This window comes from Olea europaea, chromosome 3 (assembly GCF_002742605.1).
Source record: "Olea europaea var. sylvestris chromosome 3, O_europaea_v1, whole genome shotgun sequence".
Classification (NCBI taxonomy): Eukaryota; Viridiplantae; Streptophyta; class Magnoliopsida; order Lamiales; family Oleaceae; genus Olea; species Olea europaea.
Window position 1 is genome coordinate 21,835,021 of NC_036239.1, and position 20,345 is coordinate 21,855,365.

At 34.6% G+C, this 20,345-nt stretch overlaps 3 protein-coding genes across 3 annotated transcripts in view; 1 reads left to right on the forward strand and 2 right to left on the reverse strand.

Moving 5' to 3' along the window:
• Window positions 1–3,692: 3,692 nt before the first annotated feature.
• LOC111379970 (lon protease homolog 1, mitochondrial-like) lies at window positions 3,693–4,963 on the reverse strand. The gene is made up of 3 exons (XM_023003411.1): window positions 4,880–4,963; window positions 4,440–4,769; window positions 3,693–4,238 (listed from the first exon to the last, which is right to left on the reverse strand). Exons 1-3 carry the CDS (start codon window positions 4,961–4,963, stop codon window positions 4,227–4,229), a joined length of 426 nt encoding a protein of 141 aa, XP_022859179.1. The 3' UTR covers window positions 3,693–4,226.
• Window positions 4,774–20,271, reverse strand: LOC111390212 (lon protease homolog 1, mitochondrial-like). The gene is given in 20 exon segments (XM_023015222.1): window positions 4,774–5,270; window positions 5,472–5,984; window positions 6,318–6,566; window positions 6,732–6,833; window positions 7,381–7,548; window positions 9,039–9,152; window positions 9,266–9,370; window positions 9,470–9,600; window positions 10,721–10,845; window positions 13,129–13,300; window positions 15,031–15,070; window positions 15,226–15,312; window positions 15,401–15,466; window positions 16,006–16,104; window positions 16,890–17,012; window positions 17,114–17,155; window positions 17,381–17,446; window positions 17,546–17,719; window positions 18,577–18,642; window positions 19,903–20,271. Coding segments are annotated over 20 exon segments (2,934 nt in total). The 5' UTR covers window positions 20,212–20,271; the 3' UTR covers window positions 4,774–5,087.
• A 12-nt stretch (window positions 20,272–20,283) lies between these two features.
• The window catches only part of LOC111379978 (stachyose synthase-like), a 3,894-nt gene continuing 3,832 nt past the window's right edge, over window positions 20,284–20,345 (forward strand). Inside the window, exon 1 of the mRNA XM_023003419.1 lies at window positions 20,284–20,292. Coding sequence (XP_022859187.1) covers window positions 20,284–20,292 — 9 coding nt within the window. The remainder of the gene's footprint in view (window positions 20,293–20,345) is intronic.

Sequence of the window (20,345 nt, forward strand, 5' to 3'; positions counted from 1 at the left end):
CTAGCAGAGGCTGAGCGCCCTTCATCTTTCGCAGCTGCGGTCTTGCCCAACTTTTTTCGTGGTTTCTTGGTGAAGTCCCACCACTCAGGATAACCAATCAATTCATAGCACCGCTCCTTGCTATGACCCAACTCTCCACAGTGGCTACACTTTTGGTTTGCATATGGATTGGATTTGTTTGAGGACCGACAGGATGCAGCTCCTGCGAACCCTGGAGAAGAATCCTGATGTCGTAGGACAGCCATAACCTAGGATTCGGTTGATTCTGAGCGTCCCATAGCCTGTCTCTCTGATTGGACTTTACGAATGTAAGCATAGCTTTGTTCTAAGGAGAGTTTAGGTTCTTTTCGTAGTATTTCTCCACGCACCTGGTCATACTTAGAGTCGAATCCACTCAAGAACATGTGAACACGCATCCGTGACATTGCTGAAGTTTCTTGAATTACAGCTGCAACGTTATCATTCCGTGAGGCTACTCTCTGATCAATTTCTTGGAACATGGCCATCAATTCATTGTAATAGGTAGGAATCGGTCGTCCACTTTGTTTTGCTTCGAAACACTTCTTGTTCAATTCAAAAATTCGGGTTTCATCGGAGTCATCATAAAAGGTTTTTTCAACAGCTTCCTAAATATCCCTTGCAGTAGGAAGGCGAATATACCTATTCATAAGCGAAGGTTCCATGGAGTCGATCAGCCAACTTTTCACCTTTTCATTATCTGTGGCCCAAGCTTCATATTCTGCAGAATGCATATCAGGTTCCTTCTTTGCTCCAGTCAAGTATCCAACCTTTCCCCGTGATCCAATCCGCATGCGCATGAGAGGAGCCCATAAGGTGTAGTTGGATTCATTTAAGGCAATGCTCATCGAGAACGTTGAGTTATCTTGGGTGGTGTAATGGTGATGGACGATTTTTGAAGGTAGTGTAGTGGTGATGGATGATTCAAGATCTTGTGCCGTGTTCATTGTCTCCTCAGCCATTGAAAATTGTTAAAGAATTCAGAATTTTTTTTTTTTTTTTTTTTTTTTTTTTTTTTTAATGCTCTGATAGCAAGAAGACAAACAATACAACGATCTTAGGGTTTCAATACAATCAATTTTATTCATCCCAAAGGAGGGGTATATATCTACGCACAAACAATCTTCTTATAATTATGCAGTATCACACAATATCCTATTGCCATGAAGTCCTAATTATACTTATTTACTATATTCTATTAATAGAAAAAATTATTTTTCCAATTCTACATTATCCAAATTTTATTGGTAGAATTGTGACAACACATACAAATCAAGAAGTAATTAAAATTAAATTTTCTTTGGTTTAAAGATAGGGATTGTTTCAAATTCTTGAAACAACGAAATTTCTAACTTTTGTCCCCATTTTGTTGGTGGAATCGTGACAGGAAAATCAGTCACATACAAATTGAGGGTATTGATTTTAATTTAACAACTAAAAAAAAAAAAAGACAAACCAATTCCAGAATATACGAAAATTGACTAACACGTAATAATAAATTAATAATCTAATACTTTAGTTAGGAAATCAAAGGGTTGTATTGAACCTAGACATTTAATCTTTTATAAATAAAAAAAGTCGAGATGTATTCAATAAAGACATATTAAGATTTATATAAAAGTTTTGGGCTTCCAATATAGTGTTCATAATTTTTTTAAAAAGTTTTGGGATATTGAATCTAGACTTTTTAAAAGTTTAAGAAAAATAAGTTGATCTCAAAATGTCAATGATTAATTTTTAATGCTTTAAAAAAAATTGCACATATTAACTTTTAAGTAAAAAAAATATAAATTATTCTCATAAAAAAGCCTCTCCTTCACCCACAAAAATTTTAAAAAAACTTGCACCAAAAAAAGAAAGAAAAAAATAAATATTTTTTAAGTTGTAATATTTCTCTTTCGTGTTTTGTTCTACGAATCTAGAGATATACAAAAAATCAATGTACTTCTCTCTTCTACTTGTTATTATAATTGTTATTCTCTTGTTAACGTTCTCACTAATTTTCCATCATTTTTTCTTTTCTTCTAGTAAAGAAAATTTTTAATAAAATTTCTTGATCTTTATATCTCTTCTTTTAGGAAAATGAGGTGTACACACGACTTTACACCCCCCCTCACATGGAGAGGGGCTCACGAATATTTTATTACATGTGAACCCCCCTCCATGTAAGGAGGGTGTAAAGCCGTGTGTACACCATTGTGTACTCACAACAAGGTCCCTTCTTTTATATTGTTTCCTCCAATTTCCTACTAAAAAGATCAACTTCCAATTAAGAGTATTGATATGATATTAAAAAAAATAAAATTGTATTTTGATAATTTATTTGAGGTGAGTTTTATTTTTTATAGTCTTGATTAATTTGATTAAGCAACTAACGATTCAGAATTTTATTAAATTGTAGTCCATAAAGAAATATTTCAACAAAATAAGGATATACAATAAATTATATAAAATATAACATTTTATACAATTTTTTTTTTAAATGAAAGTCTACGCAGTAAATCTTTTAATGAAAGTCTATGTACATCTATAAAAGAATTTCATTGAGATTTTTTATTTTTAAATGAAAGTCTGTAAAAGTCTTTTAATGAAAACCTATATACACATCTAAAAGAATTTCATTGATTCTATAAGAATCTATAAAAATTATTAAAATTTCATTAAATTCTACTGAAATCATTCATTTAAAAAAATTTGTGATTCTTATAAAATTTGTGAATGAAAATGAGTTCAGAAAAAAAATGAATTTTAAGAAATGAAGACCAAACAAGAACTTCATAAACCTCCTAAATATGACAAATGATCTTATCATTTAAGCAAGAATTAATTTAATTAGAGCTAGAGATAAATTTTTGTTTAAACTTTATTCTTAATATAAGCTCTTACCATTATTTAAAGATAGAGAATGTTTCAAATTCTTGAAAAAAATGAATTTTCAACATTTCTCCATGTTTTCTTAGTGCAAATACGATAGGGGCGGGGGTGTTTAGGTATATTCACACTACTATTTTTATTAACCACAACACATTTTAATTAAAATAAATTTCCCTAAACTTTTCTTATTTTTATACTTATATGCTCAATTTTTTATTTTATTTTTTTAAAATTTTTTTCATCAACCCTCTATTAATTTTCACATCTTATCTATAAAGATGATTTTTGTACAAAATGTTTATGAGTGCCAAATAGTATTTTTAAATAAGCGAAATAAATAACTAATACAAAAGTTAAAAACAAAATATTTGTCCATCCTTTTAATGCACATTAGTAGAATATTTGGATGAAAATCGTGATTAGAAATAAATTTCGTTAATTAATTGAGGTTAAGAATAAATTTCGTTAATTAATTGAGGTTAAGAATGACAATAGAACGAGAAAAAAAAGTTGAAAACATAAAAGTAAAAGTAAACAAATATAGATAACTTTTTTAAAATTAAAATATGATATAAATGTAAAAAATTGTTGTGTGAATATAATTACCCAAAAAATAAATAAATAAATAAAAATGGGTCTCATATAAATTGAACATGCAGATTTCAATTAACTTACAAAAGATAAAGAAATTCCTGACAATACAAAACAAAGTTACACATAATATTCTTTGCCATTTAAAAATTTAAATATGACAAATATTCTAATCAAACGAGCTAATAACCTAATAAAATTAATGCAGCTTTCAAACAAATCGTTTATCATTTGAATTATCATTAAACTCTTCTCTACTGAAGTTAATTTCTTTTGTAAGATAATGTCAAAAATAGGGTGGTTGGTTAAATGGGCGAATAGTTCATGAATTTCACCTCGTACCAAAATCATACATGAACTTTACCCCTATATCAAAACCGTACATGAACTTAGCTTCATACCGAAATATACCTAAGATTAAATGAGCAACAGTGGCTCGTCCGGGCATAACTTACAGTATACACGTGACATTCTCTGCAGATATTGTTCAAAAGAATGGGAATGAAGAAACGTCCCGTTTTCCAGCCTTGAAAAGACTTCCAGTCGAAGATTACTCAGCAAGAATGTATATTTTATTCTATCTTCTGGCTATAGTCAAAAGCCAAATCAAATATTTGACTGTAATCATCTACAAAATGTACCTCGTGGCCTTCCTTCACATTCGATGCTAGCTCATCAAAATCTCTCCGGTTAGCTGAGGGGAAGATGATGGTCTTCACGTCATTTCGCCTTGCAGCAATTGTCTATTCCTTAACCTGATTTTACACCAAGAGAATTTCGAAGAGATTCAAGACAGTAAAAGATGAAGCACAATTTGTGATGGTAATCTCAGAAGACTTTCAGTGAAATAATTTTAGGGGATATATGCACAATGAATGATCATAGCAATAAATATGACAGCAGAATATGCAAAAGTAACAACATTCTGAGAGAACTTTGAGTTTGCTTTCACCTACCCCACCAATGGGAAGAATTTTTCTAGTTAGCGTGACTTCTCCAGTCATCGCTAGGTCCTTCTTAACAGGCTTATTCATGGCAAGAGATAGCAAGGATGTTATCATTGTGCAACCAGCACTTGGACCGTCCTTCGGGGTGGCACCAGCAGGAACATGAAGATGAAGCTTTAAATTGGTAAAGAAGAGGTTGCCTGGATCCTGCAATATGGCCCGGGCAACGGTGTGAGCAATCTGTGCACTTTCCTTCATCACATCTCCGAGTTGTCCTGTAAGATTAAGGCACCCCTTGCCTTCTCCTTGCTCAATGTCAGAGGTCTCTACAACTCTTCTCTACTGAAGTTAATTTCTTTTGTAAGATAATGTCAAAAATAGGGTGGTTGGTTAAATGGGCGAATAGTTCATGAATTTCACCTCGTACCAAAATCATACATGAACTTTACCCCTATATCAAAACCGTACATGAACTTAGCTTCATACCGAAATATACCTAAGATTAAATGAGCAACAGTGGCTCGTCCGGGCATAACTTACAGTATACACGTGACATTCTCTGCAGATATTGTTCAAAAGAATGGGAATGAAGAAACGTCCCGTTTTCCAGCCTTGAAAAGACTTCCAGTCGAAGATTACTCAGCAAGAATGTATATTTTATTCTATCTTCTGGCTATAGTCAAAAGCCAAATCAAATATTTGACTGTAATCATCTACAAAATGTACCTCGTGGCCTTCCTTCACATTCGATGCTAGCTCATCAAAATCTCTCCGGTTAGCTGAGGGGAAGATGATGGTCTTCACGTCATTTCGCCTTGCAGCAATTGTCTATTCCTTAACCTGATTTTACACCAAGAGAATTTCGAAGAGATTCAAGACAGTAAAAGATGAAGCACAATTTGTGATGGTAATCTCAGAAGACTTTCAGTGAAATAATTTTAGGGGATATATGCACAATGAATGATCATAGCAATAAATATGACAGCAGAATATGCAAAAGTAACAACATTCTGAGAGAACTTTGAGTTTGCTTTCACCTACCCCACCAATGGGAAGAATTTTTCTAGTTAGCGTGACTTCTCCAGTCATCGCTAGGTCCTTCTTAACAGGCTTATTCATGGCAAGAGATAGCAAGGATGTTATCATTGTGCAACCAGCACTTGGACCGTCCTTCGGGGTGGCACCAGCAGGAACATGAAGATGAAGCTTTAAATTGGTAAAGAAGAGGTTGCCTGGATCCTGCAATATGGCCCGGGCAACGGTGTGAGCAATCTGTGCACTTTCCTTCATCACATCTCCGAGTTGTCCTGTAAGATTAAGGCACCCCTTGCCTTCTCCTTGCTCAATGTCAGAGGTCTCTACATAAAGCGTAGAGCCACCCGCTGCAGTCCAAGCAAGACCCATTACAACTCCAACTGGTGTTTGATCATATAAGCGCTCAGCATGGAAAACAGGCTTGCCAACAAAATCGACAAGGTTAGATGCATCGACCAAGACCTTTTTCTCTGTGCTGGTTTCTTCACTTTCCTGAATTTTTCCAGCTTCGGAAGTGTCCTGGTAGGAAGAATCCAAATTTAATTTTTTTTTTAAAAAAAGAAAAAAGAAAAAAATCACTCTTCAAACCAATATGATGCAGATAAAGATCACGTGCTTTATTAGAGAGGGGATCTCAGATCCAAATTAGAGAGAGAATAAATGGTAGTACAGAAGTTAATTACACTACCAAAACATATTTATCATACGTAGTCAGTTCAACAAGGTTTGGACTTTATTTCAGTTTATACAGTATGAAGTTTAGGGAGGATTATAACATCTAAGAGCGGATGAATTACTATCATTTAAGGTAAAAAAAAATAAATAAATAAAAAAAAAATCTTTTCTACATACCTCCAAAGTACTGGATTGATTACAAGATGGAATTTGGTCAGCTGGGGAATCCACCACCACTATTTCAGCTTCCACTTCAGTTTCAGAATCCTTTCCATCAGTGCTGCCATCAACTGAACCGGCCCCTACTCCTTCAATCATGGTTTCATTAGATAGATCAGATTCTGCCTTCACCTCATCATGTTGAATATGAACCCCAGTAACAGTAGGTTCAATGTGTGCTTCTCCTCGCACAAATTGTAGAGCAATCTGCCCAGCAATCCAAGAACAGTATTATTAGTGAAATGGTGGTAGATTCAAATGGTTCCCAAATGGGGAAATTCATGTTAATCAAGTGAGGGACTTGAGAATTGAACTATATGAAACATGAAACACTTGAAACTCAGAAAAGGAATCACTAGTTACAGCAAATACCTTTCGGTATATCTCCTCTATTTGCTTTTGAAGATTCCGGACTCCAGCTTCTCTGCAGTAATTTTCAATTAAAGCAAGACGGGCTGCATCGGTCACCTCAACCTGGCAAAGTTGGAAATAAATCAAGCTATCTCCAATAGAGAAACGTTTATATTATTGCACGGCAAATTGAAGTTATATGGCAATTACAATATATTTATCTGCAAAGTTGCCAAATAGCCAAAATTGGCAGTTTAGATCACAATTCATTTGCACTCTAGTTCTGATTAACAAGACTGGAAATTGTGTGTAGGCAGTAAAATATTGCAGCTCGTATTGTGAAAATTCTTGTACCAATCAATCCGCTTGTTTAATAAGCAAAAAACTGGTGGTAGTACAAATAATTTGCAACCTCAAATTCATCAGCTAAGGAGCAAAATAGAATTCCCAAGCATCAAAATTCTCTAACTTAGTCACAAATCAAAATCCTATAAAACGTTCAAAAGAATGCCCAAGTCCTCAGAAATTATAAGCTCTTCAAGTGCAACCACTATTTAGCCATTTTCACATTAGTGTGTTACTATTTCTTTTCAGAAAAAGCATGTCTCTATGAAAGTAGGAGATAGTGTCTTAAAGTTGGAGATGTGCAGGAGTGGGGAGAGAGAGAGACCTGTTCAGGCTTGATACCACAAGCTTCACGAGTAGCTTTCCCCAAATAATCTTTTGCAATGTGCATCTTCTCATCAGTAATATAACCAGCAATTGAAATTACTTCCATTCTATCCAAGAGTGGGTTCGGTATCATTTCAACTACATTTGCAGTACAAACAAATAAAACCTGTGCAAAATTTTAAAAGAATTCATGCCACATCTAGCAGGTTAGCCAATTTAGGAAAATCTATATTCCAGCATAAACAAAAATAGTTAACAACGAAGTAATAGCTAAACGAGCTTCACAAACTACAAACATTTGAGATCTTGTGCACAATTATACCACATCATCATAATTATCAATGAGAACTTCCAGTAACGTGGCACGATAGTCTTTAACAACAAATATATCAGAAATTTATAACGAGCCTTAATTTATGTTGGAAAAAACCCCAAATTTCAGTGTTAGCCCTTGTTTGAGCCCTATTTTAATGGAAAGAATGCATTTTTAAAAAGTGATTGATGGAGAAAATATGGTTAAAAATTAAGGAAAAGTGTTGGGTTTGCGTGTAATATTATTTTATTAAAGAATGTAGTTGAAAATGAGTTTTGAAAAAATGAATTTTGAGAAGAATGGGGCTCAAACAAGGGCTTAAAATATAATCTTCTCATTTTAAAATTCTGTTTTTTCCCCTCATTTAATGATTCTTAGGAATCATTTATGTAAATAATCTAGGCAATCATATATCCATTTCTAGCTTTTTAGCCCTTAGAATCTTTGTATAGCAGTACCCTATTTGTTCCATATGTTGTAATTTCCAGTCCTATAAATTTGTAATTCCCGTTCTTTTCAAATCAATGGAAAGTACCACAATTTACATTGATCCTCTCCAATCAAGTCAGCGGGCCCGTGGATTGTACATATATCCTGGCAATCATAAATATTACTAGTATGAAAACATCGGTAATCAGGTTAAAGGGGATAAATGAAGATGCATAATTCAAAATGTTTAATAACACATGCATCAGTAAATGCTAAGTATGACATCCCCAATCAAAAAGGAACAAATGCAAGATAACTGCATACTATTGTAGATAAGACAAAAATGATATAGAAAGATTAATCTTTTGTAGCTTGAAGTTTCTCAAGAAAAAAAATGACATTGTACAAAGCATAGAACATTTCGACATATCATTCTGTTCATTGACATGCATTTCTATGTAGCCAAAAAAAAATGACATGCAGTTCTGCAACTATTTTCCCGCTTACTGAAGAAGAAAGAATACAGCTGAAGTAGGTCCCAATACTTAAACACCATGGTGACTAAGAAATAACACGCTCAAAAAGACCTCCTAAACCACCCTGCCAAGTGATCCCGTGTAGTCTAAATTTGTCTTGCATTGGCCGATTCCGTTGCCGAAAACAGCTTGTTATGATCATTCATGGGGGACAAGTTTCAGAAACACAATATACTCATAAACTCAGGGGTCTGGACTTCTTGTATCACTCATAACATATAAATAAGTTCATATGTTCTAAAGAGTGAACATTTATAATTACAAATTCAATTAAAAATCCAAGTCAATTAATGTAGGAAAAGGTCACCTTAGAAAATGTAAGCCTGACCCTAATGATATATCATGATCTAGAAATCAAGAAGCTTGCAGCCTACTTACCTTTGATAAATCAATTGGGACATCAAGGTAGTGGTCTAGAAAGTTTGCATTCTGCTCTGGATCGAGAAGTTCCAGCATTGCACTTGCTGGATCTCCTGCGTGTCCACTTCCCAACTGCCAAATGCCAAATATATTAAAAAGATATAGAAAGAAAAAAAAATACTTCGTATACAATAAATAACAGCAAATTCTAGCAGTAGATAAAAACAAAAACAAGTCGTGAATACCTTGTCTATCTCATCAATCAGAACTAGAGTGTTAGCAGTTCCCACACTTTTCAAACATTGCACCATCTTCCCCGGCATGGCACCAATATATGTTTGACGATGCCCCTGATGTGAATGTCGGAGTGAATAACAAATAGATGAACATATAATATCAAATCATATAGTTGCATGATTATCTCAAGCATTTTGAGGTTCACTGCCTACCTTAATTTCAGCAACATCGGACAAACCACCAACTGAAAACCGGTAGAACTTACGGTTCAAGGCCCGGGCAATTGAATGACCAATACTAGTTTTTCCTACTCCTGGAGGCCCAGAGAGGCATATGATTTTACCTGTAATTAATTCAAAAAATAAAAAAATAAAAAAAAAATAGAGGGCTTCAATGCTCTATATTGCTGGTTTCTTTATTGAAGAGTGTGCTGCACTAGTCTAGCGCAGTCAAAAGAGGAAAAGAAACATATAATGTAAAATGCAAGAGGGAGTGGGGGTGGGAGAGAGCATTATTTGAAATACAAGTGCCATAGCCAATGACATCAGAATTGTTCAACCCACAGGATAATGCAACAGTGACCAGCTCTCTGCTAGATCCATGACAAGTTTTGGACTGAATAATATACCATAGCAAAGAAAGTAAGAAAACTGTCATTAATATTAGCTGCTGCTTCCTAACTTGGCACAAACAAGACCAAACCGAATGGTAATAGGACAATTATACAGAATAGCCGTACAGATTTCAGGAAACGTGAATGCATCAGAAGTAGTTTTCACTATGTTAGCTTAGGGTCCAGAAAGCTGGATTCACAATGATGCCCAAATATCAATAACAAAGAAGGGTTAACACGAAACAAAAAGTAATTTGAAATTATCATACAGATGGTCTAAGACTCTGAGTCACTTATATTGACACAACATACATTGTTCTAGTAGACATATCAAGGCATTTAAGTGTGTGCATAGGCTCACACATCATACACATTCAGCACTTGTTTGACAACCTTTATTTTGGCATTTTAAAGCGTTTTTAATTTTTTTCTACAGCGCTATATTAATTAAATATTACCGACCCATCTGACATTCTTTTTCTCATTTTCAAGCAAACACCCGTTGAGAATTTGATTTTCCATTGCTATCCTGAATGACACAAGTCTAATTTAATAATATAAATTGATTTGGATGGTAGATTTGGAAGAAACAAATTGATTTGAAGTGATATGATTACACACCATGACATCTGGGTCCACAGTTGCTGTAGAAAACATTGGTTTATGATAAAGGATATCAAACAAGGGCTCAATGTCATGGACAAGCAAAAAAGGGCATATCTTTTCTGCTTACAATAGCACACATGGATATGATAAAAGTATATGATTTCAGAAACCAAATGGAAAAACCATACAAATAAGAGTGCCAACTTTATTCCAGAAAATAAAAAGGAAGAAAGGAAATGCCAACCTTGTGAGGTTCCTCTCAGTTTCCCCACAGCTATAAACTCCAATATCCTTTCTTTGACGTCAGTTAATCCATAATGGTCTTCATCGAGAATCTTTTGTGCCCGTATTACATCAAAGTTCTCATCACTGCATAATCGAAGAAATAGAAATGATAAAGCAGTTATCAGAGTACCATCACCAGCAATTTAAATGAGAAACCTCCACTCAGTTATGAAGACAAAAACACCAGCAAACATCAAAAATTATGAATCGGACAATTTTATACATGAAAAAAGTTCAAACAAAAACTTCAAGTCAAATTAATGTACCATCCTCAGTAACTTAAAACCCACATAGAGAAACACTACCAGTTTACAACCTGAAAACAACCATAAGCAGTATTCAATGCCTCAATAATTGAGAAAAATCTTAGCATAGCTGTTTGAAGAGGCTTAAAACAATAGGCGCTTCATACAACATAACAGTTCAAATGATGTGTAGTTCGTCTGCATTTTGTTCTGTGTTGCTTATAAATTTATCTTGAAGGGTGCAGAATATCCTGCAGAAAATGCTGCAGGCCCAAAAAGGAAATAATTCTGTATGATGCATTTTTTTTAGAAATGATGGACAGAACTAGTTATATTCTAATGTGGGATATTGTAGGCATTAAAAAGTTCCTGCAGTTGAAGATTAAATACTCGGCCCACGAAGGGTAATGCTTATTAGGGCTTGAGGCTAGAAGTCCAAGATGAAAGCATCAGGCATGGAAAGTATCCTATCAACTAGCTTTAATGGTTGGGGAAAGGCTCAAGAGAATGAAGGAACCATATGTCTTCTGGAAAAGAAAGTCAGCTTAACTGGTTAGGTTTGCTGTTCAAAACATGAAATCTGTCATTCTTTGGACTCTTCCTCCCAAATCTAATGAAATAGTCCATGGCCAGTCCTAATAACATACTTGATCACTTCCAGTAATGCCTCGCTGAAAGAGAATTCTTCATAAAAACATCTGTCTTCTTGCCCAATTTGTGATCGGAAAGGTAAGCACCTATAACATTATTGTTCATCATTTTCTTTCTACTGGATGAATGGACTCTACCTAGCTATGCTGGATTGCTTGGATTCGAGGATGTTTGGCTAAGCTCCTTTGAACATACCTATGCTGGATTGCTATGTATTCAAGGATGTTTGGCTCAGCTCATTATCAATCCACTACAACCCTGACACATATCCAGTAGTCCCACTAGGCATTTCTCTTGTTTGTGTGTGGTGTTGAAAACAACGAAACACACATTATGCCTATTGCTGCATTGTCACCTGTCATAAAAATTATGGTAGTTATTTGTTGCTGCTTCAGAGAGGGTATTGTCTTTTCCTGCATCATCAACTACTGAACACAGATTTTCTGCAGTAGTCGGTGAGATGCTATACTTGCCAGTGGTGATGGCATGCACACGGTGCATTTGGACTAAAAATGCTTAAGGCAGCAAGAGACTCCAGGGGAATCAAGTTTAAAGGGAGAGTTTTGAAAAGCATACAGCCTCTCTGAAGATATTTAATATCCTAGAACAACTATCATCAAGTTCTTTCAGTCTCTAAAACAGTTACCACCAGATTTTTCTATCAAGTACACTTCTGAATCGGGTATATTTGTAATTTACAGAAATTTTAGGTTATATTCTTGAAGGATTAAGTCATTATTTTTTAATATAAAGACTAGCTCTGCAGGTGATCAACAAGTTCCCACAAAAGCGTTTTAAGGTCCTAGTAGTCTAGGATTTCTCAAGTCTATATAAAGCATTATAATGCTTCTAATTGAATTGATAGTTGATTAGTATTTTTCATGTGAATTTGCTTAAACCCTTGCAAAGGTAAAGCATTTTCTTCTCTTCTTTTCTTCTACTTTCTCCTCTACACTTCTCATGGTTCCACATTTTCTGTACCTGTGACCAGACCTGTTTCCCCTTTTCTTTATTTTATAGAAAAATATACAGCACTAGGTTGTTCCACAGCAGAGAAATACAAGAGCTTTTCGAGATCATCATTCAGCTTTTCACAGTTCAGGGGATAAAATTGTTCTTCATGATAAAGCTTCAGGATCTTCCAGGTTGCAGCCAATTAAGCATGGTATTAATGGTGTTAGATAAATTACAAGGGAAACTATTTGCATTCAAGTAAAATAGCATTTGGGGGAAAGATTGGTGCCATCAAGATGACAGTCAGTCACTATTTTAAGGATTTCACATACATTATCTAGTTTCTCAACTATATATCTCACCAATAACAGCAATCGCTTAGCTTCATAAACTTAATGAGAGTGCATCAATGGATTCAAAAGTGTTTCAAAATTTTAGATAAAACAGAAGAGGCATGGAAGAAAGGTGCCAAAAGATTAAGATAAGACTGTCCATGAGATGATAATAGACAACAGACCTGTATTCACCCCATGGCAATGCAGTCAACCAATCAAGATAATTACGTGTCACATTAAATTCACTTGAACTAGCTTCCAATAATTGTAGTTTTGTTAATTCTTCTTCTATGACTAGCAAAACATGAGGTGGGATTTTCTCTTTCTTTGGGTAAAGCCTTTCCCTGAACTTTGCTGCAGTACCAGAAAACAATGTAACAAACAAGTTTTCACCAATTCAAAATGAGATCCTTGTTTGTGAAGTAAGTGTAGTAAAGCCAGGGTAATCGACTATATCAACATCAGGCACTCTTAGAGCTCAAAAAAAAAAAAAGGGGGAGAAAGACATAATGAAACAAGAATTTCAGTTCTACTAACTTTATTCGTCTTTCAAGAATTTCAGTTTTGCTACTGAATGAGAAAGATAAAATAAAAATAAAAGGGAGGAAATCAAGAGATTTCTTAATCGTTTAATGAAAATTCCTTTATTATGACCTCACTAAATTACCAACATAATGAAACGTGATTAAGTCCCCATATTTTCCTATCACCCCACTGGTATCCTCCAAGTTTCCAGCAAGATAGTGAGGACTAGACCTGACTGGCATGCCCAATGAACTCAGACATAAAGAGCAATATTCACTAGAGGCAAAATTTAACCCATCACGCAACATGACGTTTTTAGCATGTGTCCGTCTTCTTGCACATAAAGCAGCTATTATCTTCGATGATAACATATCAAATTATATAGCTGTGTCCAAATATCTTCTTATCAGCTGGACCATTTTTCAGCCTGGCATATTTTTTCCTAGACGCTGAATAGATTCTTAAATTGGATAATTGGGCATGTATTTTTATTTATTTATTTATTATTTTTTTAACAAGGTGCAAGCTGACGTGAATGCCACAAGACCAAATAAAAACTAGCACAAATGCCAAAAACAACGACCAATACTATCGTCCAAAGGAAAGGACAAAAAGGTCCATATGAAGAGAATATGCATCATATTGGGATTGAGATGACCCAATTTCAGTTAAATCATCATTTTGCTAACAAGGATGCAGCAGAACACTTTTTTAAGATTAAAAAGGGTCTTGAGTACTAACATGACATTTGCCATAAAAATACAAAAGGATTACACACAACTACAACTGAACAACAAAAATTAAAATTAGTTCAAACACAAAATAAAAATGCAGTATCGACAGCATGTATGTCCTTATGGAGAAAACAAACCTCTTTAAGTTATTTGATCAGACAAAGGAAAAGTATTTAAGCACTATCACAATTGAATTTCTTGTATAACATTGCATGACACCTATAATAAAATCTCTTTCTTTGATTCAAAAAAAGAGAGGGAAAAATGCTAAATGAAGTTCTCTTTTCTTCAATTTTGGCCTCAAACCTGAAACTGTTCTTTGTTTGAGAAAAATAGATCTTAAAACATATACATATTTCCAGTCACCATAGATTCTAAAAGGAAGATAGGAAAGAATAGTGGAGAACAGGCCTGATATAATGTATCCAGCAATTGTAAATCATGAGGAATCCACCAAGACGGCATTTTAGACTATGTTTGGCTCATGGACACTCAACCCACTTTGTATCCGTACATTTCAAGGGTCCTACGAGGACTACCAATTTATCCATCTTCATTTCTATCTATTTATAATTAAAACTGTTTATAAACACTTTCCAAACACGGTTTTAAACAAACTACTCACGTGGCGGATTTTATTTAAAGCATCCAACAAGAAAGCACGAGTAAGTATTGATAAGTCTTCAGCAGACCCTCAAATGATTTAGGTTTCTGCCTAACCAAAACAATAAACGTAAGTACTACACACTGTTCTTGAAATAACCAAGAAATCAAAAGAGATACAAGGCAGAACGCCAACTGTAAATTATACAGAAAAGGGCAAACCAGAAAGCGCGGTTTTGTCATCAGTCTCTACTCCTAATTCCTGCACAAGGCAAATAAATCCATAATCAGATAATTCTCAAAACATCTCATTACATCGACTATTCATACAGACATACAGCAATCACAGTGTCTTCCTTAACACTTAGAAAATGTATAGTACAAAGCATGCAAATTGTTATACTCAAGCAACCATGCCTTCTTTATGGCCTTGAGCTGCTCATTCAACAAGTAGCGTCGCTGCTCTCCACTTATCTTTTCTTCAATCGCCTTCGCTATTGATTCCTAAATACCGCCAAAAAGGGGTGAAGATCAAACACAGGGAACAGCAATTAAGAGTTCTAGAATTGATCTCCAGTCCAAACAGCCATACCTGGATCTTACTGATCTCCATCTCTTTCTTCACTAACTCCAGAGTAAGTTTTAGTCGTCGATGAACCTGAATTTCAAGATCGTAATGAGCAACAGAATATGAAAGGTAGAAACTTTGACAGGGTGATACGGTCTTATTGCTATAAAAGCAACAACCTCTCAGCTCCATGCCCAAATTGTTGGGACAAAATGAATGTCCTTTTTGTCCAATTATCGATATTCTTAGAATGAAACATCTTTACTCCAAGCACCTTGAACAAGCAACTCGAGAAAATAAAAAGTAATTCCATGACAGCAAAATTTCATTCTAGCTTTCCTGTGTAAGGTACAAAGTTTCCTAGCTTTCTACCATTTCAAATTAGTAAATTCATCAAGGGAAAAGGGATGCACTTAAGTTGATACCAAATCCTTTAAAAAATAGATTATTCAATCCTCTTGGCAATTTCGATTTCTTATAAGACTACAAGATGCTGAAACCCACAGATGGGTGATGCTAAGACTGAAAGTTACAATTTTAGTCTTCTAAGTAGAAATTGTATGCAGGAACCTAGAAAAGATAGAAACGCAATGTTCAGAAAAATGTGGATGAGGCTACAGACTACTTACATCTAGTTCTTCAAGCACTTGCTGGCACTGTGATTTGTTTGCACCTGATATTGCAGCTCCAAAATCTGCTAATCTTGGATAATTAAAATCACCTATATGCTGCAGATATTAAAAAGTTAGGAGGTAGAATAGATACTATATATAGACAAAACCATTAAAAACGCTTTGCCAACTTTAACTGCAGTGTTGTCTTGTTCAAGTTTAGGCAATAGATTCCACCGTCATGTATAAGTACAACAATCTGGTGATAAAAGAGATGTTACACCATTGTTCTTCCAAACTATGAAAAATGCATATTTATTTGAATTTTAGAGATAATCAAATATCTTAAAACAGAAATCTTTCATAAGCATGATCCTAGCCTATCTTTAAAAAGCATACGCAGTTTGATCGTGCTGGGCAAAAAAAGGGTTATCTTATGAGCTAGGGACCACAAATTGTGTGGACCAAAAGTCTACATAATTTGTGCAGCTTATAAGATAGCAACTTTTTTTTGCAAAACATGCTTAGTATCATATATGACCTCATAAACAGCAAAAGAAAGAAAACAAATAGTTGCTAATCAGTTATGTGCATTCGGGCATACAAGTGCTTTTAAGCATAAATGTCAAAAACCTCAATTGATTAGGGACATGATGTGTAAAACTATCTGTACTGCTCCATTCCTCTTAATATAGTTTGGACGAATTCAGAAACAAAGGCTGCAGAATTGACCTAGTACACTAATGGTTTAATTCAAAGAAGTGATTCAGTCACTAAAATAGACCTTTTATATCAAATTTAAACAAAGTGTGTTTATTCATAAACAAATTAAAATGTATGACCATGTTATTCTGCGTACAGAAAAAGAAAAGCCAAAAAACTAGAAACAGGAAAAATCATACCTGAGTGTAAGTTTGTACATGATCCCGCCAAAGTGAACTAGTTTTCAAAACATCTCTAAGAGTTGATATAACTTCAAATGATGTTGCCTTAAGAACATCGTCATCCTTATCATAACGCTTTTCCTGAAAGACATAAGAACAGAAGTAAAGAAAGTGTAGCCTCAGAAGTTAATATGTAAATTTGGAGCATTTACGAAAGCATCCAAATGGAAAACTGCACACACCTTGAGATGATCGACCTTGACCGTAAGAGGATCCTCACTAACCTGCACAGGATAATTATTTCAGTTGTGCATCTGTAACATAGATGAAGGTGAATATAGCTATGAATATGCAAATATATACCAACACCATGGAAAAATCTTCTTACTGGTTGCAAGTGCGTATATTTACAATATTCGTGAGGTAAGAAAGGAGATAAGAATATGAAGAAACAAGAGGCAGAACTTTAAAATCTACCAGTTCATGAATGAAGAAAGAGTCCTACTAACCATCTCAGTCATTCGAAGTCGCCTGTAACCAATAAGAATCACCTGATCTCCTTGGATGCTTGTAATCTGAGATCATCAAGCCAGCTTGATGAATTCAAGGTTTTTCTTACCACAGATAAATAACTTCAAACAATAACTTAATGAAAATAAAGGTAAGAAAATTACCTGCGCCAGCGTACCAACTTCATGAAGGCGATTAAATAACTCTTTTCCTTTGAGATCATAAATTTTTTTTTCATCTGTACCCTCAGATACTGCCTAATCTTTAAGTAGGAAAGCACCAGCATAAGGAGCTTGCCGTTTTCTACTCTCCACTAAAGCTGCTAACAATTTTGGATCCTATATATATATATAGGAATGGTTTGCAGATCAGCCCTCTAGTTATCAAAAATACGAGTAGAATTAATTTTACCTTTATCTTATACCAGACAACCCATTCATGAAAACAAATTTTAAAAATAGATATGTTGCTTAAATTCTGAATCCATGTTTCTAGGAGCTGCATCTTTTTTCTCTCTATCTAAAATATAGGATATGGGATAGGCTAAAAAGGATTAAAAATATAAATATGGGTATGTGGATAAGTCTTATAAACTTAAAAATTTTAAATTATTTTATAAATTTATATACATATGATTCATATGCATTTGAGTTTAGACATGGTACGACGGTACTTGGATAGGTGTAATGCTATGTCTTCAAATGTAAATCTATAATAAATTAAATTGCAAATTGTGATACTTCACTTGAATTTCATTTCAGGTCTAGAAATATGAAATAGAAATTAGAAATCATTTTAAATAAAATATCAAACTAACAAAAACGATATAAAGAATCCTCTTTTGATTTAAAGGATCCAAGAAAGAACCCATACCCCTGTCGTATGTGTCCGACATGGGTACAAAATGAAGAGTCCAATCAACACTGAGCAATTAAGCATGTTCAGAGTTGAATAACGAAAATCCAGAGCATGATTCCTTACAGAATGCACACCATGTGCCCCTTGAAGTACTCTGGAATTATTTTTTAAGTAAATTATCAGTATATCCGACAGAACTTATACCTACAAGAATTACCTTGCGAAGCTAATTCCAGTCTATCAATAAAGTTATATATCCATGCAATGGCACAGGGAGGCAACATAAAATGCCAGGATAATAAAAACAAAATATCTACTCAGCCATAAGCAGCTATACCTTCACATATATGGGCATATAAAATCCAGGAAATAATGGCCTGTGTGGCAGGGGTAATGCTATAACCTGCTCAAGTAACAGAGATTTTGATTATTATAAATTCTAAAAATAAGATGGAACAACAAAATACCAGCTAATTGTTTAATATAATCTAATAATCCTCATCCTCTCTAAAAAGTAACAGCGTTATGCAATAACAGAAAATCTGGTACAAATGAAGATACTCAGAAAGATTGAATTTCACAATGATAACCAGTAAACTGTCCTCAGTTTCAGCTGAAAAAACTAAAGGAATTCTGCATAAATTCAGCTTGGGGGATTATGAACGATATACTTAATTGTTAGATTGTATCTTTCAAACAGTAAAAATGGATCAACTCCCATTTTTCATTGGAATCTGAGTCATATAAATTAAAAACTAATAGAACCAGAGAAAATGTCCACTGTTCTTGTATGCTCGCCTAGTTAAATAATTATATCAAGGTGAAGACAGCATTAATAAATTATTTCCCACCCTGCAAAATATATGATCATCCCAACTCCTCACTACAAATTATTCCCCCAACCCTTGGGCATCAAACAATATCACCTTCCCATTGCCACCCCAATAAATAAGGAAGAAAGAAACAGAAAAACCTTATATTCAACAAACAACTAATGAGGCTCCTCCCCTCCTCCACAAGCTTTGCACTTCCCATCACCACAAATAAAACATGAACATTCATTTCCTCAGTTTCCTTTGTCTGTGAGAGGTAGATGTAAATTTCATTGTCGTCCGAAAATACTATCTTACAATGAAAGACAATCCTCGCAACCCAACACATTGATTTTTACATAACCATATAACCAAAATATCTAATTTCATCATTTGGGCGTCCTGTGTTTCTTTTCCCAAATATGTGGTTGAATGGCTATGCTGAGGAAGCAAATGGAAGAAATCAAGAAAGAATTACTTACAAAAGTAAAAGAAAGCTTCACCATGAATTTGATATGCACACCATAAACTAACAAGCTTATGCATTCTTACATAAATTGCACCAAATTTTCTCAGACCAAATTCTCCACTAGTTAAGACAGCTTGAAACAAAAAAATCCATTTTGAACTTTTTCAGTGCTACCTTTGCAAAAGTGCTGCCAGCGTACAAAAAGATTAAGATTTAAGAGTTACCATAACAGCAAATTTTATTTTCAAATCTTGGTTTGTCAAAAAGCAAAATCGAGATTTACCCAATTTTTTGATTGCTTATAAGATCAAAAATTTTGAACAATTATACATAAACCCACAGTACTCTAAATGCATGTATAACTATGATTCATAAAACTAACCGTTAAATAATCTTCAGGTCTAAATACAGTGGGAACAATAGCTGACGAAGACTTCGATTCAGACTCAGTCGCAGCCCCATCAACCTCTTTGGCCAAGGACCCAGTTTCCGCCGGGTTGGACCCATCAGACGAGTCGGAGCAGAAGAACCGGCTATAAAAATACGACCTTTTTGTATTAGCTCCTCGGAGGGAGTTCAAGACCCAAAGAATTGGAGAGGCAGCGTCGAAGGTGGGCCCGGGACGGAGTTGTACCCCAAACGATGACGTGCCAGCGTGGAACCGACATGTGGAGGTCAGGACCCTTAACATGATGATTGGTTTGAATATTTTATTTGTTTCGGTATTTCTCGAGCTCTGTCTTTTCCGTGGAAGCTACTAGTCATGTCATATGTTTGTTTTGTGATTCTCAACCGTGGTTTGAGCCCCATATTTTAAAAAAATAT